A 21,301-nucleotide genomic window follows, 5' to 3' on the forward strand; every position below is an offset into this window, starting at 1 on the left:
TACAGTATTTTCATTAGGAATGTAGTGGAGTAAAAGTAAAAGTTGTCAAAAATATAAATAATAAAGTCAAGTACAGATACCCCCAAAAACTACTTAAGTAGTACTTTAAATAATTTTTACTTAAGTGCATTACACCACTGACAATGCTAGGGATTACCATTGTGTAATTGTATGTAAGTACATATATTGTCCAGAATAGAATATGAAGTGAAGTTGCATTGATTGAGTTGAGAGGATTGATGATTAGAGCTTTAGGGTGACTGATGCTTTAGCAGGTATTCCCAAACTGGGGTACACGTACCACCAGGGGTACGCGCAATGCTGTCGGGGGTACGCCAAATATGTGATTCACATTTTTTTATATATATTTTAAAAATACATTTACCTTTTTTTTTTCTTTTTTTTTTAATTTTCAAACAGTCCATTTAGATTTTCCAACGGGGCTACACATATGAATTAGTTTTTTTTCTTGCCTGAGTAGCCTTGTTTCACTGCCAAAAATCTAATTTGAACATCTAGTGTTCAGCGAAATAACAACACAATGTCAAATACAGGTAGCCTAGTCAAATAATTCAAATCAAATCAAGTTTATTTTATATAGCCCTTCGTACATCAGCTAATATCTCGAAGTGCTGTACAGAAACCCAGCCTAAAACCCCAAACAGCAAGTAATGCAGGTGTAGAAGCACGGTGGCTAGGAAAAACTCCCTAGAAAGGCCAAAACCTAGGAAGAAACCTAGAGAGGAACCAGGCTATGAGGGGTGGCCAGTCCTCTTCTGGCTGTGCCGGGTGGAGATTATAACAGAACTATGCCAAGATGTTCAAAATGTTCATAAGTGACAAGCATGGTCAAATAATAATCATGAATAATTTTCAGTTGGCTTTTCATAGCCGATCATTAAGAGTTGAAAACAGCAGGTCTGGGACAGGTGGCGGTTCCATAACCGCAGGCAGAACAGTTGAAACTGGAATAGCAGCAAGGCCAGGTGGACTGGGGACAGCAAGGAGTCATCATGCCCGGTAGTCCTGACGTATGGTCCTAGGGCTCAGGTCCTCCGAGAGAGAGAAAGAAAGAGAGAAGGAGAGAATTAGAGAGAGCCAAGATTTTCAAAATGTTCATAAATGACAAGCATGGTCAAATAATAATCAGGAATAAATGTCAGTTGGCTTTTCATAGCCGATCATTAAGAGTTGAAAACAGCAGGTCTGGGACAGGTAGGGGTTCCGTAACCGCAGGCAGAACAGTTGAAACTGGAATAGCAGCAAGGCCAGGCGGACTGGGGACAGCAAGGAGTCATCATGCCCGGTAGTCCTGACGTATGGTCCTAGGGCTCAGGTCCTCCGAGAGAGAGAAAGAAAGAGAGAAGGAGAGAATTAGAGAGAGCCAAGATTTTCAAAATGTTCATAAATGATAAGCATGGTCAAATAATAATCAGGAATAAAAGTCAGTTGGCTTTTCATAGCCGATCATTAAGAGTTGAAAGCAGCAGGTCTGGGACAGGTAGGGGTTCCATAACCGCAGGCAGAGCAGTTGAAACTGGAACAGCAGCAAGGCCAGGTGGACTGGGGACAGCAAGGAGTCATCATGCCCGGTTTGCCGTGACGTATGGTCCTAGGGCTCAGGTTCTCAGAGAGAGAGAAAGAAAGAGAGAACGAGAGAATTAGAGAGAGCATACTTAAATTCACACAGGACACTGGATAAGACAGGAGAAGTACTCCAGGTATAACCAACTGACCCTAGCCCCCCGACACATAAACTACTGCAGCATAAATACTGGAGGCTGAGACAGGAGGGGTCAGGAGACACTGTGGCCCCATCCGAAGATACCCCCGGACAGGGCCAAACAGGAAGGATATAACCCCACCCACTTTGCCAAAGCACAGCCCCCGCACCACTAGAGGGATATCTTCAACCACCAACTTACAATCCTGAGACAAGGCCGAGTATAGCCCACAAAGATCTCCACCACAGCACAAACCAAGGGGGGGCGCCAACCCAGACAGGAAGATCACGTCAGTAACTCAACCCACTCAAGTGACGCACCCCTCCTAGGGACGGCATGAAAGAGCACCAGTAAGCCAGTGACTCAGCCCCTGTAATAGGGTTAGAGGCAGAGAATCCCAGTGGAGAGAGGGGAACCGGCCAGGCAGAGACAGCAAGGGCGGTTCGTTGCTCCAGAGCCTTTCCGTTCACCTTCACACTCCTGGGCCAGACTACACTCAATCATATGACCTACTGAAGAGATAAGTCTTCAGTAAAGACTTAAAGGTTGAGACCGAGTCTGCGTCTCTCACATGGGTAGGCAGACCGTTCCATAAAAATGGAGATCTATAGGAGAAAGCCCTGCCTCCCGCTGTTTGCTTAGAAATTCTAGGGACAATTAGGAGGCCTGCGTCTTGTGACCGTAGCGTACGTATAGGTATGTACGGCAGGACCAACTCGGAAAGATAGGTAGGAGCAAGCCCATGTAACGCTTTATAGGTTAACAGTAAAACCTTGAAATCAGCCCTTGCCTTAACAGGAAGCCAGTGTAGGGAAGCTAGCACTGGAGTAATATGATCAAATTTCTTGGTTCTAGTCAGGATTCTAGCAGCCGTATTTAGCACTAACTGAAGTTTATTTAGTGCTTTATCCGGGTAGCCGGAAAATAGAGCATTGCAGTAGTCTAACCTAGAAGTAACAAATGCATGGATTAATTTTTCTGCATCATTTTTGGACAGAAAATTTCTGATTTTTGCAATGTTACTTAGATGGAAAAAAGCTGTCCTTGAAACAGTCTTGATATGTTCGTCAAAAGAGAGATCAGGGTCAAGAGTAACGCCGAGGTCCTTCATAGTTTTATTTGAGACGACTTTACAACCATCAAGATTAATTGTCAGATTTAACAGAAGATCTCTTTGTTTCTTGGGACCTAGAACAAGCATCTCTGTTTTGTCCGAGTTTAAAAGTAGAAAGTTTTCAGCCATCCACTTCCTTATGTCTGAAACACAGGCTTCTAGCGAGGGCAATTTTGGGGCTTCACCATGTTTCATTGAAATGTACAGCTGTGTGTCATCCGCATAGCAGTGAAAGTTAACATTATGTTTTCGAATAACATCCCCAAGAGGTAAAATATATAGTGAAAACAATAGTGGTCCTAAAACGGAACCTTGAGGAACACCGAAATGTACAGTTGATTTGTCAGAGGACAAACCATTCACAGAGACAAACTGATATCTTTCCGACAGGTAAGATCTAAACCAGGCCAGAACTTGTCCGTGTAGACCAATTTGGGTTTCCAGTCTCTCCAAAAGAATGTGGTGATCGATGGTGTCAAAGGCAGCACTAAGGTCTAGTAGCACGAGGACAGATGCAGAGCCTCGGTCTGACGCCATTAAAAGGTAATTTACCACCTTCACAAGTGCAGTCTCAGTGCTATGATGGGGTCTAAAACCAGACTGAAGCATTTCGTATACATTGTTTGTCTTCAGGAAGGCAGTGAGTTGCTGCGCCACAGCTTTTTCAAAAATTTTTGAGAGGAATGGAAGATTCGATGTAGGCCGATAGTTTTTTATATTTTCCGGGTCAAGGTTTGGCTTTTTCAAGAGAGGCTTTATTACTGCCACTTTTAGTGAGTTTGGTACACATCCGGTGGATAGAGAGCTGTTTATTCTGTTCAACATAGGAGGGCCAAGCACAGGAAGCAGCTCTTTCAGTAGTTTAGTAGGAATAGGATCCAGTATGCAGCTTGAAGGTTTAGAGGCCATGATTATTTTCATCATTGTGTCAAGAGATATAGTACTAAAACACTTAAGTGTCTCTCCCGATCCCAGGCCCTGGCAGAGCTGTGCAGATCCAGGACAGCTAAGCCCTGGAGGAATACGCAGATTCAAAGAGGAGTCCGTAATTTGCTTTCTAATGGTCATGATCTTTTCCTCAAAGAAGTTCATGAATTTATTACTGCTGAAGTGAAAGCCATCCTCCTTTGGGGAATGCTGCTTTTTAGTTAGCTTTGCAACAGTATCAAAAAGAAATTTTGGATTGTTCTTATTTTCCTCAATTAAGTTGGAAAAGTAGGATGATCGAGCAGCAGTGAGGGCTCTTCGGTACTGCACGGTACTGTCTTTCCAAGCTAGTCGGAAGACTTCCAGTTTGGTGTAGCGCCATTTCCGTTCCAATTTTCTGGAAGCTTGCTTCAAAGCTCGGGTATTTTCTGTATACCAGGGAGCTAGTTTCTTATGACAAATGTTTTTCGTTTTTAGGGGTGCAACTGCATCTAGGGTATTGCGCAAGGTTAAATTGAGTTCCTCAGTTAGGTGGTTAACTGATTTTTGTCCTCTGACGTCCTTGGTTAGGCAGAAGGAGTCTGGAAGGGCATCAAGGAATTTTTGTGTTGTCTGAGAATTTATAGCACGACTTTTGATGCTCCTTGGTTGGGGTCTGAGCAGATTATTTGTTGCGATTGCAAACTTAATATAATGGTGGTCCGATAGTCCAGGATTATGTGGAAAAACATTAAGATCTACAACATTTATTCCATGGGACAAAACTAGGTCCAGAGTATGACTGTGGCAGTGAGTAGGTCCAGAGACATGTTGGACAAAACCCACTGAGTCGATGATGGCTCCGAAAGACTTTTGGAGTGGGTCTGTGGACTTCTCCATATGAATATTAAAATCACCAAAAATTAGAATATGATCTGCTATGACTACAAGGTCTGATAGGAATTCAGGGAACTCAGAGAGGAACGCTGTATATGGCCCAGGAGGCCTGTAAACAGTAGCTATAAAAAGTGATTGAGTAGGCTGCATAGATTTCATGACTAGAAGCTCAAAAGACGAAAACGTCATATTTTTTTTTGTAAATTGAAATTTGCTATCGTAAATGTTAGCAACACCTCCGCCTTTGCGGGATGCACGGGGGATATGGTCACTAGTGTAACCAGGAGGTGAGGCCTCATTTAACACAGTAAATTCATCAGTCTTAAGCCATGTTTCAGTCAGGCCAATCACATCAAGATTATGATCAGTGATTAGTTAATTGACTATGACTGGCTTTGAAGTGAGGGATCTAACATTAAGTAACCCTATTTTGAGATGTGAGGTATCACGATCTCTTTCAATAATGGCAGGAATGGAGGAGGTCTTTATCCTAATGAGATTGCTAAGGCGAACACCGCCATGTTTAGTTTTGCCCAACCTAGGTCGAGGCACAGACACAGTCTCAATGGGGATGGCTGAGCTGACTACACTGACTGTGCTATTGGCAGACTCCACTAAGCTGGCAGGTTGGCTAACAGCCTGCTGCCTGGCCTGCACCCTATTTCATTGTGGAGCTAGAGGAGTTAGAGCCCTATCTATGTTAGTAGATAAGATGAGAGCACCCCTCCAGCTAGGATGGAGTCCGTCACTCCTCAGCAGGTCAGGCTTGGTCCTGTTTGTGGGTGAGTCCCAGAAAGAGGGCCAATTATCTACAAATTCTATCTTTTGGGAGGGGCAGAAAACAGTTTTCAACCAGCGATTGAGTTGTGAGACTCTGCTGTAGAGCTCATCACTCCCCCTAACTGGGAGGGGGCCAGAGACAATTACTCGATGCCGACACATCTTTCTAGCTGATTTACACGCTGAAGCTATGTTGCACTTGGTGACCTCTGACTGTTTCATCCTAACATCGTTGGTGCCGACGTGGATAACAATATCTCTATACTCTCTACACTCGCAGATTTAGCTTTAGCCAGCACCATCTTCAGATTAGCCTTAACGTCGGTAGCCCTGCCCCCTGGTAAACAGTGTATGATCGCTGGGTGATTCGTTTTAAGTCTAATACTGCGGGTAATGGAGTCGCCAATGACTAGGGTTTTCAATTTGTCAGAGCTAATGGTTGGAGCCTTCGGCGTCTCAGACCCCGTAACGGGAGGAGTAGAGACAAGAGAAGACTCAGCCTCAGACTCCGACTCGCTACTTAATGGGGAAAACCGGTTGAAAGTTTCTGTCGGCTGAATGAGCAACACCAGTTGAGCATTCCAACAGCATTTCCCTCCAGAAGCCATGAGAAAGTTGTCCGGCTGCGGGGACTGTGCGGGGGGATTTATACTAACGTTACTATCTGTACTTACTGGTGGCACAGACGCTGTTTCATCCTTTCCTACACTGAAATAACCCTTGCCTAACGATTGCGTCTGAAGCTGGGCTTGCAGCACAGCTATCCTCGCCATAAGGCGATCGTTCTCCTGTATATTATGAGTACAGCGACTGCAATTAGAAGGCATCATGTTAATGTTACTACTTAGCTTCGGCTGTTGAAGGTGCTGACGAACCATGTCCAGATAAAGCGTCCGGAGTGAAAAAGTTGAATGAGGGAAAAAAGTTGCGATGGAAAAACTAAAAATATAAACGGTAATTAAAAAGATTTAAAAAAAACGTAAAGTTGTCAGCTAGCAAAGTAAAGTTGGCAACAAAACGCACAGCAACACGTCTGCAAATTCAAGAGGAAGTGACGTAGTAATTAACATCCAATCACATTAACCGTTACTCTCTCGCGGGAATTCCACTAACGGTCCGTATGTAGCCAAACGTAGCTGCTGCTCATTCCGTTTGCTCAAAAATGTATTAACGGTTAAAGAAAGTAAGGCCCGGCATCTAGGATTACAGGGACTCTCCGTAACTATATTCAATGTGCGGGACAAAATTGAGGCTATGATTAAGAAGTTGGAGCTCTTCTCTGTCTGCATTATTAACAAGGACAACACACAGGTCTTTCCATCATTGTATGATTTTTTGTGTGCAAATGAATTCAAGCTTACGCACAATGTCAAATGTGATATTGCGAAGCACCTGAGTGAGTTGGGTGTGCAATTACCCAGGTACTTTCCCGAAACGGATGACACAAACAACTGGATTCATTATCCCTTTCATTCCCTGCCTCCAGCCCACTTACTGATATCTGAACAAGAGAGCCTCATCAAAATTGCAACAAGCGGTTCTGTGAAAATTGAATTTAATCAGAAGCTACTGCCAGATTTCTGGATTGGGCTGCGCTCAGAGTATCCTGCCTTGGCAAATCACTCTGTTAAGATACTGATGTCCTTTGCAACCACGTACCTATGTGAGAGTGGATTCTCGGCCCCCACTAGCATGAAAACTAAATACAGGCGCAGACTGTGTGTGGAAAATTATTTAAAACTGAGACTCTCTCCAATACAACTGAACATTGCAGAGTTATGGGCATCCTTTCAAGCACACCCTTCTCCTTAACCTGTGGTGAGTTATTCACAATTTTAAATATGTAAGATGGCTAAATAAAGAGCAAAATTATTGATTATTATTATATTATTCTTTGTCCCCTGGTCCTATAAGAGCTCTTTGTCACTTCCCACGAGTCGGGTTGTGACAAAAACTCACATTTATACTTATGTTGAATAAATGTATCGCATAGTGTGTGTGTGTGGTAGGCTTCCAATGATGGCAAAAAAACTATATTTGAGAGTGCGCTGACCCTGGTGCTAGAGTGGGTACGCAGCTGGAGGTGTGGCAACTACTGGGGGAACTGATGCTTTAGGGTGACTGATGCTTTAGGGTGACTGATGCTTTAGGGTGACTGATGCTTTTGGGTGACTGATGCTTTAGGGTGACTGATGCTTTAGGGTGACTGATGCTTTAGGGTGACTGATGCTTGTGCTTTCACACTCGCACTGTGCTGATGATAAACGTCTTACAGACAACATCTGTGGAGTTCAGGACAAGTTTATTCTGTTCTTTTACCATCAGATGGAAGATGGAACAGAATCAAAAGAGAACCCCCTCTCACACACCCTTTGGAGACAGCAGTAACACAGACTGTGTGTTTTCCTGTGCGATTATTGATGTTTCACTTTCCTCTTCTTATCCTGCCTCCAACCCAGGTCATGAATAGGTTCCCGACTTCCTGCTCTGCACATTATGTTTCTGAAGAAACAAGTAGTGGTGCCAAGTGTTATATTTGAATTAGAATTGATAATTGGATGCTGGGAGGGCGCCATGACAACAAGATCTCATAGTTTCCCCTTAGGAATTAGACATATTATGAATGACGTCTATTTTCTGACACATTCATTCGCATGAACAACTCAAAGGTTAAAAGAGTTTAGGCATCCATTCCCAGTGGTTAAGGTTAGGGCTATGGTTTGGTGGAGGCTTTGAAAACCAACCGACCTCATACCATCAAGCATCATCAAGTATTCTCACAGCTTGCTAGAGCATTGTGAACTGTGGTGGCACAGTAGTCTGAGCAACGCGCTTTGGATCCAAGAATCCTGAGTTTTGCGCCCAGTGCTGGTCAATCTTTTTCATATAATGTTTTGTTGAGTGCCGAGGAATCGGAAATATTTACGTTCTCTGAACCTTTTCAAATGTCCAAAATCTACCAGGAAAAGGATGGTTTAGTATGATGCGCACACATACACATGCATGTATGGAAGCACTCACCTGCACACATGCACACACACCACACACAGAAGCTCACACACAAGTGTGCACACACACAGTTCAACGATTGAGTAGCTTCTGCTCAGAGTCTGCTTGCACTAATTACCACCTGTTGTACATGCCTGCAGTGAGGAGCTAGATGGGGAGGGAGAGGAATGTTTTTGTTCTGGCAATGTTAGCACATGTTTACCCCTTTGAATTGTATTTAATTGAGAGGGGGAGGGAGGGAGAGAGAGAGAGAGGTGGGGGTAAGAGAGAGAGTGAGCGAAAGAGAGGGGAGGGAGAGCGAGAGAAAGAGGGGGGAGAGAGAGAGTTGGGGTGAGAGAGGGTGGGGGAGAGAGAGAGGGGTGTAGAGAAAGATAGAGAGAGAGAGCGAGATAGGGAAAGAGATAGTGGGGGAGAGAGAGTGAGGGAGAGAGAGAGGGGGGGGGGGAAGAGAGAGGTCATCTTGGTATGACATCGGACGTGTTTCCCCCACTCGGTTGAAGAATGATATTTCTTTCTGTATTTCTAGGGCACCATCGTCCAAATGTCGTGTCTGTCCTTCTAACGAAGTTTCAGCACCATGGATAGCTCCTCACCCTCTTCAGCAGTGCAAAACGAGGACAGAGAAGAAAAGCACGCAACGCAAACGGTCCTTGAAAAGAAAAGTTTCTGAACTATTTCCTTAGTCAAGACTTGCTATAAAGTGTGTTTCTACTTATGATAAATTATAAAAGAGTGACAAAATCTCAACTTCTGTGCAGTCAAACCTGGAGAGTGATTAATGTATTAGGTGGCGTTTCGTGTCAGGCTGTGTAGCGCTGTTGGTTTCCTGTTCAATAATTTGAATGCTGAAATAACTGTGTGCACTGAACGGACAAGGGCTGACTGTGGAAATGAAAGAAGAGAAACTGGTATTTTCCCGAACCACCAAAAGATCCCCGCGCTCTATAGTTTAGTTGTATCAACAGCACGTACCTTTTCAAGTCTTCACCGAGCTTGGCGAGGACCGGGAATTCGCGCCCTTCTCTCTAAAAGTGTAGACATTCGGATACAGACACAGCAACTGGAAATGTGTGTTATGGATAAGGAATACTTTTTCATGTGTTTGCAGGCGCTCTCTGGACCTTTTCCTAGTTTTTGCGCTTGTGTCACCTGCGCGGGAAATTGATATTTTATGAACCTTTTAACTTAAAAAAAAAAAAAATGTACAGTCATAATCGAAACAAGTCTGATATTTAACATGTTTATTAATACGGGAATGGTGAACCTGATGACGACCATGCAAGTCGGAATGGCAAATCATTTTTTAACCTAAGTACTAATATTGAGTTTCAAACACCAGATAGCCAACGCTTTTTTTACCAACAGCTATGAGAAAAACTGCCATGTTTGGAGGTATGGTGAAGTGGATCTTATGGAACTTGGTCTCATTCCTCCTGTGGTGGACTTTTGTTGACGCACAGGTAAGAAACAAAGCTTAGGCCAAATTGTTCAGCTGTGTTGGAAATATGACATAACATTTTGTTTTAGCAGCAGGAAGTAGGGGTGCTGAGGGTTCTGCACTATCCCCAGAATCTTTATTTTTTATTTTTTTTATCACAAAAGTATTACACTGGGCCTTTACTAGTAATGTATTAGTGGAACAATATAGCCATTTGTAGCTTTGTTGTTTAGATTTTGTTTTGATGAGTGCATTATGTTTAAAATAGTATAAATTGCCAAAGTTGAACATTGAGTAAAAAATTTAATCAGCTGTGGGAAATCATATTTAGACTTTCATAATGAATCGATTATTTAACCCTGTGAGACCCAAGCATAGATCCAAATGAAGGGGGGAATGAATTACCCTTCAGAAATACTTATTATAGGACTCTGAATATGACAATTCTGGAAACATTGCAAAAATGCCACATTGGGCTTCAATGTAGGAATAATGTGTGGTAAGAAAACTGTGAAATTCTATTAAAATCACATCAAAATGGATGAAAAGCATTTACATATGATGGAAAATATTGTCTGTTGGTATATAAATCTGAAATGAAGTTTTATTGTGCCTGAAATGTCCAAATTGATCAACACGACCAATACTTATTTTGTATTTTGCAATCAAAAACATATATTTTTAAAAGGTTAAACTATTTTGTAGGTTTTCTATATTTAATTGTAGTAATATTTGGTTGTCCTTCTGGCTGAATTTGTAGAGTTAACCTCCTATCTTACTTCTTTGCTATTAAAGGAATGTTCGTCAATGGAAGTATTCTGACCTCCTAAACCACACCTTTAAACTGTAAATAAACATATATATATATACACTACCGTTCAAAAGTTTGGGGTCACTTAGAAATGTCCTTGTTTTTGAAAGAAAATCAATTTTTTTGTCCATTAAATTAACATCAAATTGATCAGAAATACAGTGCAGACATTGTTAATGTTGAAAATGACTATTGTAGCTGGAAATGGCAGATCTTTTATGGAATGTCTACATAGGCGTACAGAGGCAAATTATCAGCAACCATCACTCCTATGTTCCAATGGCACGTTGTGTTAGCTAATCCAAGTTTATCATTTTAAAAGGCTAATTGATCATTAGAAAACCCTTTTGCAATTATGTTAGCACAGCTGAACATTTTTGTGCTGATTAAAACCTGTTTAGGCCAGGGGTGCCGCTAGCGGCACTCCTCCCACATTCCATTGAAAAGGCAGAGCGGCAAATTCAAAAAAAAAATTCTTTGAAATATTTAACTTTCACACATTAACAAGTCCAATACAGCATTTGAAAGATAAACATCTTGTGAATCCAGCCAACATGTCCGATTTTTTAAATGTATTACAGCAAAAACACCACGTATATTTATGTTAGCTCACCACCAAATACAAAAGAGGACAGACATTTTTCACAGCACCGGTAGCATGCAGGTAGCATGCACAAAGCCAACCTAACTAACCTAGAACCAACCTAACTAACCTAGAAACAACTCCCTCAGATGACAGTCCTATAACATGTTACACAATAAATCTATGTTTTGTTCAAAAAATGTGCATATTTGAGCTATAAATCAGTTTTACATTACTGCTACCATCATAGCTACCATCATAGTTACAGTCAGAAATAGCACGGGAGCAGCCAGAGTAAATAGACACCAACGTCAACTACCTAACTACACATCATAAAACATTTCAGAAAAATATATGGTGGATAGCAAATGAAAGACAAAGATCTTGTGAATATAGCTAATATTTCCGATTTTCTAAGTGTTTTACAGCGAAAACACAATATATCGTTATATTAGCTTACTACATTAGCTAGCACACAGCATCATTGATTCTAGTCGAACGGTAGCATAGCACAGTTCGACAGATATATGAAAAAGCATCCCAAATTGGGTCCTTATCTTTGTTGATTTTCCATCAGAATGTTCTCCAAGGGGTCCTTTGTTCAGAAACGTCTTTATTTCGATCCAGAACGAACGATTTCCCTCTTGAATTAGCAAGCACACTGGCAGTGCGACGCTAACCTCTCCATCTTGACAAAATTCTTGCGTCGCATCACGTCTAAAGTCCAGAATAAATTTCAATAATATAATTAAAATATATTGAAAAAACATACTTTAGGATGCTATTGTGACATGTATCGAATAAAATCGAAGCCAGAGATCATATTCATCAATAACGAACGTTTTCCAGGAGGCGATACCAGGTCCAAATTCGCGACTCCCCCCAAAAAAAAAATGGCGGTCCTCTCAATCAAAGAGGTTGCATTCAACCCCTGAACGAGATAATCACCTCATTTCTTCTCTCACTTCCGCATGACACCCAGGGGAAGGCGTATGGCGTGTTTCTACAGTCATAAGTGACAAGCCCTTTTATAGACAAGCCTTTGAAGAGAGACCTCGATATTGGAAATCTCACTTCCGGATAGGAAATGTCCTGTAAAAATAGTTCTGTTTCACTTAGAGAAATAATTAGAACTGTTTTAGAAACTAGAGAGTGTTTTCTATCCAATATTAATAATAATATGCATATTGTACGAGCAAGAATTGAGTAGGAGGCCGTTTTAAATTTTGAACGATTTTCCCCAAAAGTGTAAACTCCACCCCTAATCCTAAAGTTAAAGAAGCAATAAAACTGGCCTTCTTTAGACTAGTTGAGTATCTGGAGCATCAGCATTTGTGGGTTTGATTACAGGCTCAAAATGGCCAGAAACAAAGAACTTTCTTCTGAAACACGTTGGCCTATTCTTGTTCTGAGAAATGAAAGCTATTCCATGCGAGAAATTGCCAAGAAACTGAAGATCTCATACCACGCTCTGTGCTACTCCCTTCAGTATTGGGTTCTCAGGGGGGATGTTTTTACCCAGTTTACAGTGCCTGCATGTGCAGCAGATCTAAATCACTGACATGCCGTGACTAACATTTTCCCCTTCCCTGAGACCTAGAAAATGTTGTTCTTAGCCCGCATCCACTGATGACAGATTTCGTATTGTATAAATGAGATGACAAATGGTGTAATGGCATTCCTCCTCCTCTTCATACGAAGAGGAGGAGTAGTGATTCGACCAAAGTGCAGCGGGTTGTGAATACATAATGATTTATTAAAGCAAACGACGAAACACGAAAACAAACACTTGGAAGGATACAAAATAACAAAAACGAATGTAGACTGACCTAAACCATGAGAACTTACATATAACACGAAGCACGTAGGAACAGGTACAGACTATAACAAACGAACGAACAAACGCTACAGTCCCGTGTGGTGCACAGACACGGACGACAATCACCCACAAACAAACAGTGAGAACAACCTACCTTAATATGACTCTCAATCAGAGGAAACGTCAAACACCTGCCTCTAATTGAGAGCCATACCAGGCAACCCAAAACCAACATAGAAACAGAAAACATAGACTGCCCACCCAAAACTCACGCCCTGACCAATAAACACATACCAAACAACAGAAAACAGGTCAGGAACGTGACAAATGGACTGAATTCATCATTTTAATCCTGTGAGACTCAATGTTGTAAAAATGCAACATTTCCTAAACTGCATCCTGTACATGTCCGAAACTCAAAAATCATGCCAAACACTACATAGTTCATCTCTAGATGTACCTGTTAGTAGTATTTGTTCTGTGTCAGTATTATTATTGTGGCGTCAGTAGGAAGCTTCTAAAACATTAGAGACCTGTCCACATATCAAAGACCACGCTGGTCCCAAACACAGGCATATGGTGTAAGTCATTCATGCAAGTACATGACTTGAAATAAACCAAGTAGAAAAAAAGAAATTGAGAAAGAAACATTTTGAGCCAGAGCTAGAGATAGTTTTGTAAGTGTTGCAAAAACTTAACATTGGGCTTAAAGGGTTGAGAAACTGAGACACTGGGACACATTCGTATTAATAGACAAATTAGAGAGATTGTTTTCCTTCTAAATTCTGCAAATATGGATAACCAAGTACTTCAAGAGTAACTTTGATGCCGCCTCTACACATCAAAAGAACAAATATTCATAACATGACCAGTGTCACGCCCTGGCTATAGAGAGGGTTTTTTATTCTCTATTTTGGTTAGGCCAGGGTGTGACTAGGGTGGGCAGTCTATGTTCTTTTTTCTAGGTTATTGGTTTTCTATGTGTTTGGCCTGGTGTGGTTTCCAATCAGAGGCAATTGTCTATCTTTGTCTCTGATCGGGAGCCATATTTAGGTAGCCTGTTTTCCATCGTGTGTTGTGGGTGATTGTTTTCTGTTTAGTGTATGTTCACCTGGCAGAACTGTTTAATTTTCGTTTTTTCATCGTTGTTGTTTTGTGTAGTGTTCAGTTTTAATTAAATATGACGAACACTTACCACGCTGCATTTTGGTCCTCTTCTCCTTCCACCAACGAGAATCGTTACAACCAGGTGAATTGTTAAATCCAGGAAACAGGTTAAAGAAGGATTTTTAAACCTTGATCAAATTGAGATTGTGTATGGGTGCCAGAGCGTGAATGGGCAAGACAAAGTAATACTAAAATCATTCCATTTAATCTGCTCATCAATGGAGGTTCTTGGTCCCCATGCTCCCCCATGCTTCCCCCCCCATTCAGCTCCAGGCATTGATGGACAAATATCAGTAAAATTTTTCATGAATAGGTTTGCAATTCAAAGGAATACAGTACATAAGTTATGCATGTGGACCATGTAATATTGATAAATGTTGTTCTGTGCAAGGACATGCACCGTCTAAATAGTGATTCACATGGCAACGTGAAGCACATTCATAATCTTACTTTGAAAAGATATACAACCAGGAACTAAAATGTAAAAGTTTTCAACTCCTTCCTGTACTTTAGGCTACTTCAGGATTGCAACAGGGCTTACACATAGACAGACTTAGAAGAGGTTTGTTTTTCCGTAAGGGACAAATATAACAACAGACCGAGCTAATAATAAAAAAAAGTAAATATCCTTAACAATGTTTAGTATTTTCAGTGGGATTTGAAAGGGAAGCATTAATTCAACTGAAGAACATTACATTCTCCTCCTCTTCCTCCTCCTCCTCCTAGTTCTCTGGTCTCAACTTCTTAACCATAATACACAGCATGTTTATTATCAACAGGAAGATAAGGGGGAAAGAAACGCACAAACAACAACATCATTAAACTCTTCTGTGGAATCCTCATTAGGTAGTTCAATGTGCACTACTTACTTATTTGTTAATCAGAGCTAAGATCTACAATAACACTCTATAGTCCATGAAGAAGACTATTTGAAGAGTGAGCGAACCATCTGAAAATAATTGCTTGCTCTTCTGGCCTGCAGTCTGGTAATTTACTTTGGAAGTGCTGAAATTCTGCGGCAACTATGATAGAAATAATGCATATCGTCACTGTCTGATGTCCAAAACTGAACATTTTCAGGAAATTGAAAAAAATGACCATATTTTCCCATGAATGAACATGAAACATTTTTGAATACATTTTCTTGGTCCTAGAGTCATGAAATGTTCAGAGTACACTTAGGAGTACATGTTCAGAGTACACTACTGTTAGTAGTAGGAGTACATGTTCAGAGTACACTACTGTTACTGTTTTTAGTTAAAAAAAATGTTTGCTATGAGGTTTTCATCAGACAACAACGATAACCATTATTCACATTTCCTCAGGTGTGATGTGGGTGCATTATTCACATTTCCTCAGGTGTGATGTGGGTGCATTATTCACATTTCCTCAGGTGTGATGTGGGTGCATTATTCACATTTCCTCAGGTGTGATGTGGGTGCATTATTCACAGTTCCTCAGGTGTGATGTGGGTGCATTATTCACATTTCCTCAGCTGTGATGTGGGTGCATTATTCACAGTTCCTCAGGTGTGATGTGGGTGCATTATTCACAGTTCCTCAGGTGTGATGTGGGTGCATTATTCACAGTTCCTCAGGTGTGATGTGGGTGCATTATTCACAGTTCCTCAGGTGTGATGTGGGTGCATTATTCACATTTCCTCAGCTGTGATGTGGGTGCATTATTCACATTTCCTCAGCTGTGATGTGGGTGCATTATTCACAGTTCCTCAGGTGTGATGTGGGTGCATTATTCACAGTTCCTCAGGTGTGATGTGGGTGCATTATTCACAGTTCCTCAGGTGTGATGTGGGTGCATTATTCACATTTCCTCAGCTGTGATGTGGGTGCATTATTTACAGTTCCTCAGGTGTGATGTGGGTGCATTATTCTTCATGAAGCTTGCATAAAAACATTTTTATTTTTAATGTGTAGCATTTGTTATCTCTTTACATTGTGATATGTCTTTCATTACTTGTAAATCAGGTTAGAAAAAATATGTGACAAATCTTCAAGTCTCTGTGTGAAATAAGATGGTAATCAGATCATAGCAGATACAAGTTATCACTGCTGAACTCTAGCATAGCTTGTAATGTATTGACCTGTTTAAAGAGCGACTCCATTTCAGTGGCTGAATTCAACCTTTCCCCACCCAAGCTAGGAGTGCTGTGATGCAACAATTAGGTTGAGTTTTGACACAAGTGACCTCTACCAAGACACAAAGTTGTTGTTTTGCTAAAATTCCTCTTTAAACTGTTAAACTCCCACTGCTTGTCGCCTGCAGGGTGGATCTGAGGAGAGCCTGACAGCAGAGGAGCAGATGTACATTCTTTATGACATTAAACTCCAGTGCCACCAGAACCTCTCCACCCGCAACCCAGCCGGTAATACAACATCAAACATGCCCTAACATGCCCTATGTCTGTGACACTGTATTGCTTCCGCTACTGTATAGGCAAACTTACTTACTTTACTGTATGTGTGAAGTAAGTATGAATTGCTGTTGATAAGAGCGTCTGCTAGATTACTAAAATGTTAAAATTAAATAAAAAGATACTTCATACTCCAGTGTAGCCAGAATCTCTGCATCCACAAACCTACAGGTAATGACAACATAAAGACTGGCACCTCAGACATGTCATGATACTTGTTACTTTTATCTCTTATTCTTATCCATATTTTTTGAAACTGCACTGTCGGTTGGGGCTCGTAAGTAAGCATTTCACCTGTTGTATTCGGCGCATGTGACTAATAACATTTGATTTGATTTGACTCTGTGGTACTGCCTAAGATATAGCTAGGTAGACCTCTGTAAGTAGCCGTACAAGTGTGATAAACTTTCCTGAAGGTGTGGGGGACTCAGATCACTTCCTGCATTTCAACACATTTTGCTACGGCGCAGAGAGAAACATTTGCAGTTTTATCATTCTACTCTACACATTTTGTCATGAGGCTAAGAGAAAATGTTGCAGTTTTATCATTCTACTCTACACATTTTGTCATGAGGCTAAGAGAAAATGTTGCACTTTTATCATTCTACTCTACACATTTTGTCATGAGGCTGAGAGAAAATGTTGCAGTTTTATCATTCTACTCTACACATTTTGTCATGAGGCTAAGAGAAAATGTTGCAGTTTTATCATTCTACTCTACACATTTTGTCATGAGGCTAAGAGAAAATGTTGCAGTTTCAAGGCAAATTTCTTGCAATTCTACACTTTTTGCCAATTGGCAGGGGAAAAAATGCTGTTTTATAGCGCATCAAATCAAATGTTATTTGTCACATGCGCCGAATACAACAGGTGTGTAGACCTTCCCGTGAAATGCTTACTTACAAGCCCTTAGCCAACAATGCAGTTCAAGAAAGAGTTAAGAAAATATTTTCTAAATAAACTAAAGTAAAAAATTATATAAAGTAACACAATAAAATAAAAATAACGAGGCTATATACAGGGGGTAACGGTACAGAGTCAATGTGCGGTGGTAAAGGTTAGTCGAGGTAATTTGTACATGTACAGTTGAAGTCGGAAGTTTACATACACCCCTAGCAAAATACATTTAAACTCAGTTTTTCACAATTCCTGACATTTAATCCTAGTAAAAATTCCCTGTCTTAGGTCAGTTAGGATCACCACTTTATTTTAAGAATGTGAAATGTCAGAATAATAGTAGAGAGAGTGATTTCTTTTAGCTTTTATTTCATTCATCACATTCCCAGAGGGTCAGAAGTTTACATACACTCAATTATGTAAATTATGTATTTGGTAACATTGCCTTTAAATTGTTTATCTTGGGTCAAACGTTTCAGGTAGCTTTCCACAAGCTTCCCACAATAAGTTGGGTGAATTTTGACCCATTCCTCCTGACAGAGCTGGTGTAACTGAATCAGGTTTGTAGACCTCCTTGCTCGCACACGCTTTTTCAGTTCTGCCCACACATTTTCTATGGGATTGAGGTCAGGGCTTTGTGATGGCCACTCCAATACCTTGACTTTGTTGTCCTTAAGCAATTTTGTCACAACTTTGGAAGTATGCTTGGGGTCATTGTCCATTTGGAAGACCCATTTGCGACCAAGCTTTAACTTCCTGACTGATGTCTTGAGATGTTGCTTCAATATATCCACATAATTTTCCGTCCTCATGATGCCATCTATTTTGTGAAGTGCACCAGTCCCTCCTGCAGAAAAGCACCCCCACAAAATGACTCTGCCAGCCCCGTGCTTCACGGTTGGGATGGTGTTCTTCAGCTTGCAAGCCTCCCTCTTTTCCTCCAAACATAAGGATGGCCATTATGGTCAAACAGTTCTATTTTTGTTTCATCAGACCAGAGGACATTTCCCCAAAAAGTACGATCTTTATCCCCATGTGCAGTTGCAAACCGTGGTCTGGCTTTTTTATGGCGGTTTTGGAGCAGTGGCTTCTTCCTTGCTGAGCGGACTTTCAGGTCATGTCGATATAGGGACCCGTTTTACTGTGGATACAGTTACTTTTGTACCTGTTTCCTCCAGCATCTTCACAAGGTCCTTTGCTGTTGTTCTGGGATTGATTTGCACTTCTCACACCAAAGTACATTCATCTCTAGGAGACAGAACGCGTCTTTTTCCTGAGCGGAACGACGGCTGCGTGGTCCCATGTGTTTATACTTGCATACTATTGTTTGTACAGATGAACGTGGTACCTTCAGGCGTTTGGAAATTGCTCCCAAGGATGAACCAGACTTGTGGAGGTCTACCATTTTTTTCTGAGGTCTTGGCTGATTTCTTTTGATTTTCCCATGTTGTCAAGCAGAGGCACTGAGTTTGAAGGTAGGCCCTTGAAATACATCCACAGGTACACCTCCAATTGACTCAAATGATGTCAATTAGCCTATCAGAAGCTTCTAAAGCCATGACATCATTGTAACGTTCGTCGTCTGAAGATGAGGAATCATCGGACCAAAGCGTGTTCATGTTAATTTATTCAAACAGAACACTAAACAAAAGAACAAAGAGAACGAATGAAACGAAACAGTCCTGTCTGGTGCAGCAACACAAAACAGAAAACAACTACCCACAAAACACAGGTGGGAAAGGCTACCTAAGTATGGTTCTCAATCAGAGACAACGATAGACCCCCGCCTCTGATTGAGAACCACACCTGGGCAAAAACACAGAAATAGAAACCTAGAACACAAAACATAGAATGCCCACCCCAACTCACGCCCTGACCAAACCAAAATAGAGACATAAAAAGGATCTCTAAGGTCAGGGCGTGACAATCATTTTCTGTAATTTTCCAAGCTGTTTAAAGGCACAGTGTATGTAAACTTCTGACCCACTGGAATTGTGATACACTGAATTATAAGTGAAATAATCTGTCTGAAAACAATTGTTGGAAAAATTACTTGCGTCATGCACAAAGTATATGTCCTAACCGACTTGCCAAAACTACAGTTTGTTAACAAGAAATTTGTGGACTGGTTGAAAAACGAGTTTTAATGACTCCAACCTAAGTGTATGTACATTTCCGACTTCAACTGTAGGTCTGGGTAAAATTACTATGCATAGATAATAGACAGTGCGTAGCAGCAATGTTAAAACAATTGGGGGGGTGTCAATGTAAATAGTCCGGGTGGCCATTTTATTAATTGTTCAGCAGTCTTATGGCTTGGGGGTAGCAGCTGTTAAGGAGCATTTTGGTCCCAGACTTGGCAGAGAGAACAGTCTATGACTTGGGTGACTGGAGTCTTTGACAATTTTTTGGGCCTTCCTCAAACACCGCCTGGTATATAGGTCTTAGATGGCAGGAAGCTTGGCCCCAGTGATGTACTGGGCCGTAAGCACTATGATCTGTAGCGCCTTAAGGTCAGATGCCGACCAGTCGCCATACCAGGCAATAATGCAACCGGTCACGATACTCTCGATGGTGCAGCTGTAGAACTGTTTGAGGATCTGGGGACTCATGCCAAATCTTTTCAGTCTCCTGAGGGGGAAAAGGTGTTGTCATGCCTTCTTCACGACTGTCTTGGTGTTTGGACCATGATAGTTCGTTGGTGATGTGGACACCAAGGAACTTGGAACTCTTGACCAACTCCACTACAGCCCCGTCGATGTTAATGGGGGCCTGTTCGGCCCGCCTTTTCCTGTAGTCCACGATCAGCTCTTTTGTCTTGCTCACATTGAGGGAGAGGTTGTTGTCCTGGCACCACACTGCCAGGTCTCTTACCTTCTCCCTATAGGCTGTCTCATCGTTGTCAGTGATCAGGCCTACCACTGTGGTGTCGTCAGCAAACTTAATGATGGTGTTGGAGTCGTGTTTGGACACGTAGTCATAGGTGTTCCTATTGTCGAGGTGGGGAAGCGCAGTGTGGGGTGCGATTGAGATTGCCTCGGCTATGGATCTTTTGGGGCAGTATGGGTCTAGGGTTTCTGGGATGATGGTGTTGATGTGAGCCATTCAAAGCAATTCATGGCTACCGATTTGAGTGCTACGGGGTTGTAATCATTTAGGCAGGTTACCTTCTCTTCCTTGGTTAAATAGATTTTTTTTTAATTATGTTGAACTGTTTAAAGGTCTTGCTCACATCGGCTACGGAGAGTGTGATCACAGAGTCGTCCGGAACAGCTGGTGCTGTCATGCATGCTTCAGTGTTGCTTGCATCGAAGCGAGCATAAAAGGCATTTAGCTCTTCTGGTAGGCTCGCGTCACTGGGCAGCTCGCGGCTGGGTTTCCCTTTGTAGTCCGTAATAGTTTTCAAGCCCTGCCACATCCGACGAGTGTCGGAGCCGGTGTAGCAGGATTCAATCTTAATCCTGTATTGACACCTTTCCTGTTTGATGGTTCGTCTGAGGGCATAGCGGGATTTCTTATAAGCGTTCGTATTAGTGTCCCGTTCCTTGAAAGAGGCAGCTCTTGCCTTTAGCTCAATGCAGATGTTGCCTGTAATCCAGGGCTTCTGGTTGGGATATGTACGTATGGTCACTGTGGGGACGACGTCGGTGATGCATTTATTGATGAAGCATTGAGGTGAAATACTCCTCAATGCCATTGGATGAATCCCAGAACATATTCCAGTC

At 41.7% G+C, this 21,301-nt stretch overlaps 1 protein-coding gene across 1 annotated transcript in view; it reads left to right on the top strand.

Annotated features, from left to right (window-relative positions):
* Positions 1-21,301, top strand: part of LOC120063945 (parathyroid hormone 2 receptor-like) — a 124,804-nt gene that overhangs the window by 35,708 nt on the left and 67,795 nt on the right. The window contains exon 3 of the mRNA XM_039014254.1: positions 16,532-16,631. Within this exon, the coding sequence (XP_038870182.1) occupies positions 16,532-16,631 (100 nt within the window). The remainder of the gene's footprint in view (positions 1-16,531; positions 16,632-21,301) is intronic.

This window comes from Salvelinus namaycush, chromosome 19, assembly GCF_016432855.1.
Source record: "Salvelinus namaycush isolate Seneca chromosome 19, SaNama_1.0, whole genome shotgun sequence".
Classification (NCBI taxonomy): Eukaryota; Metazoa; Chordata; class Actinopteri; order Salmoniformes; family Salmonidae; genus Salvelinus; species Salvelinus namaycush.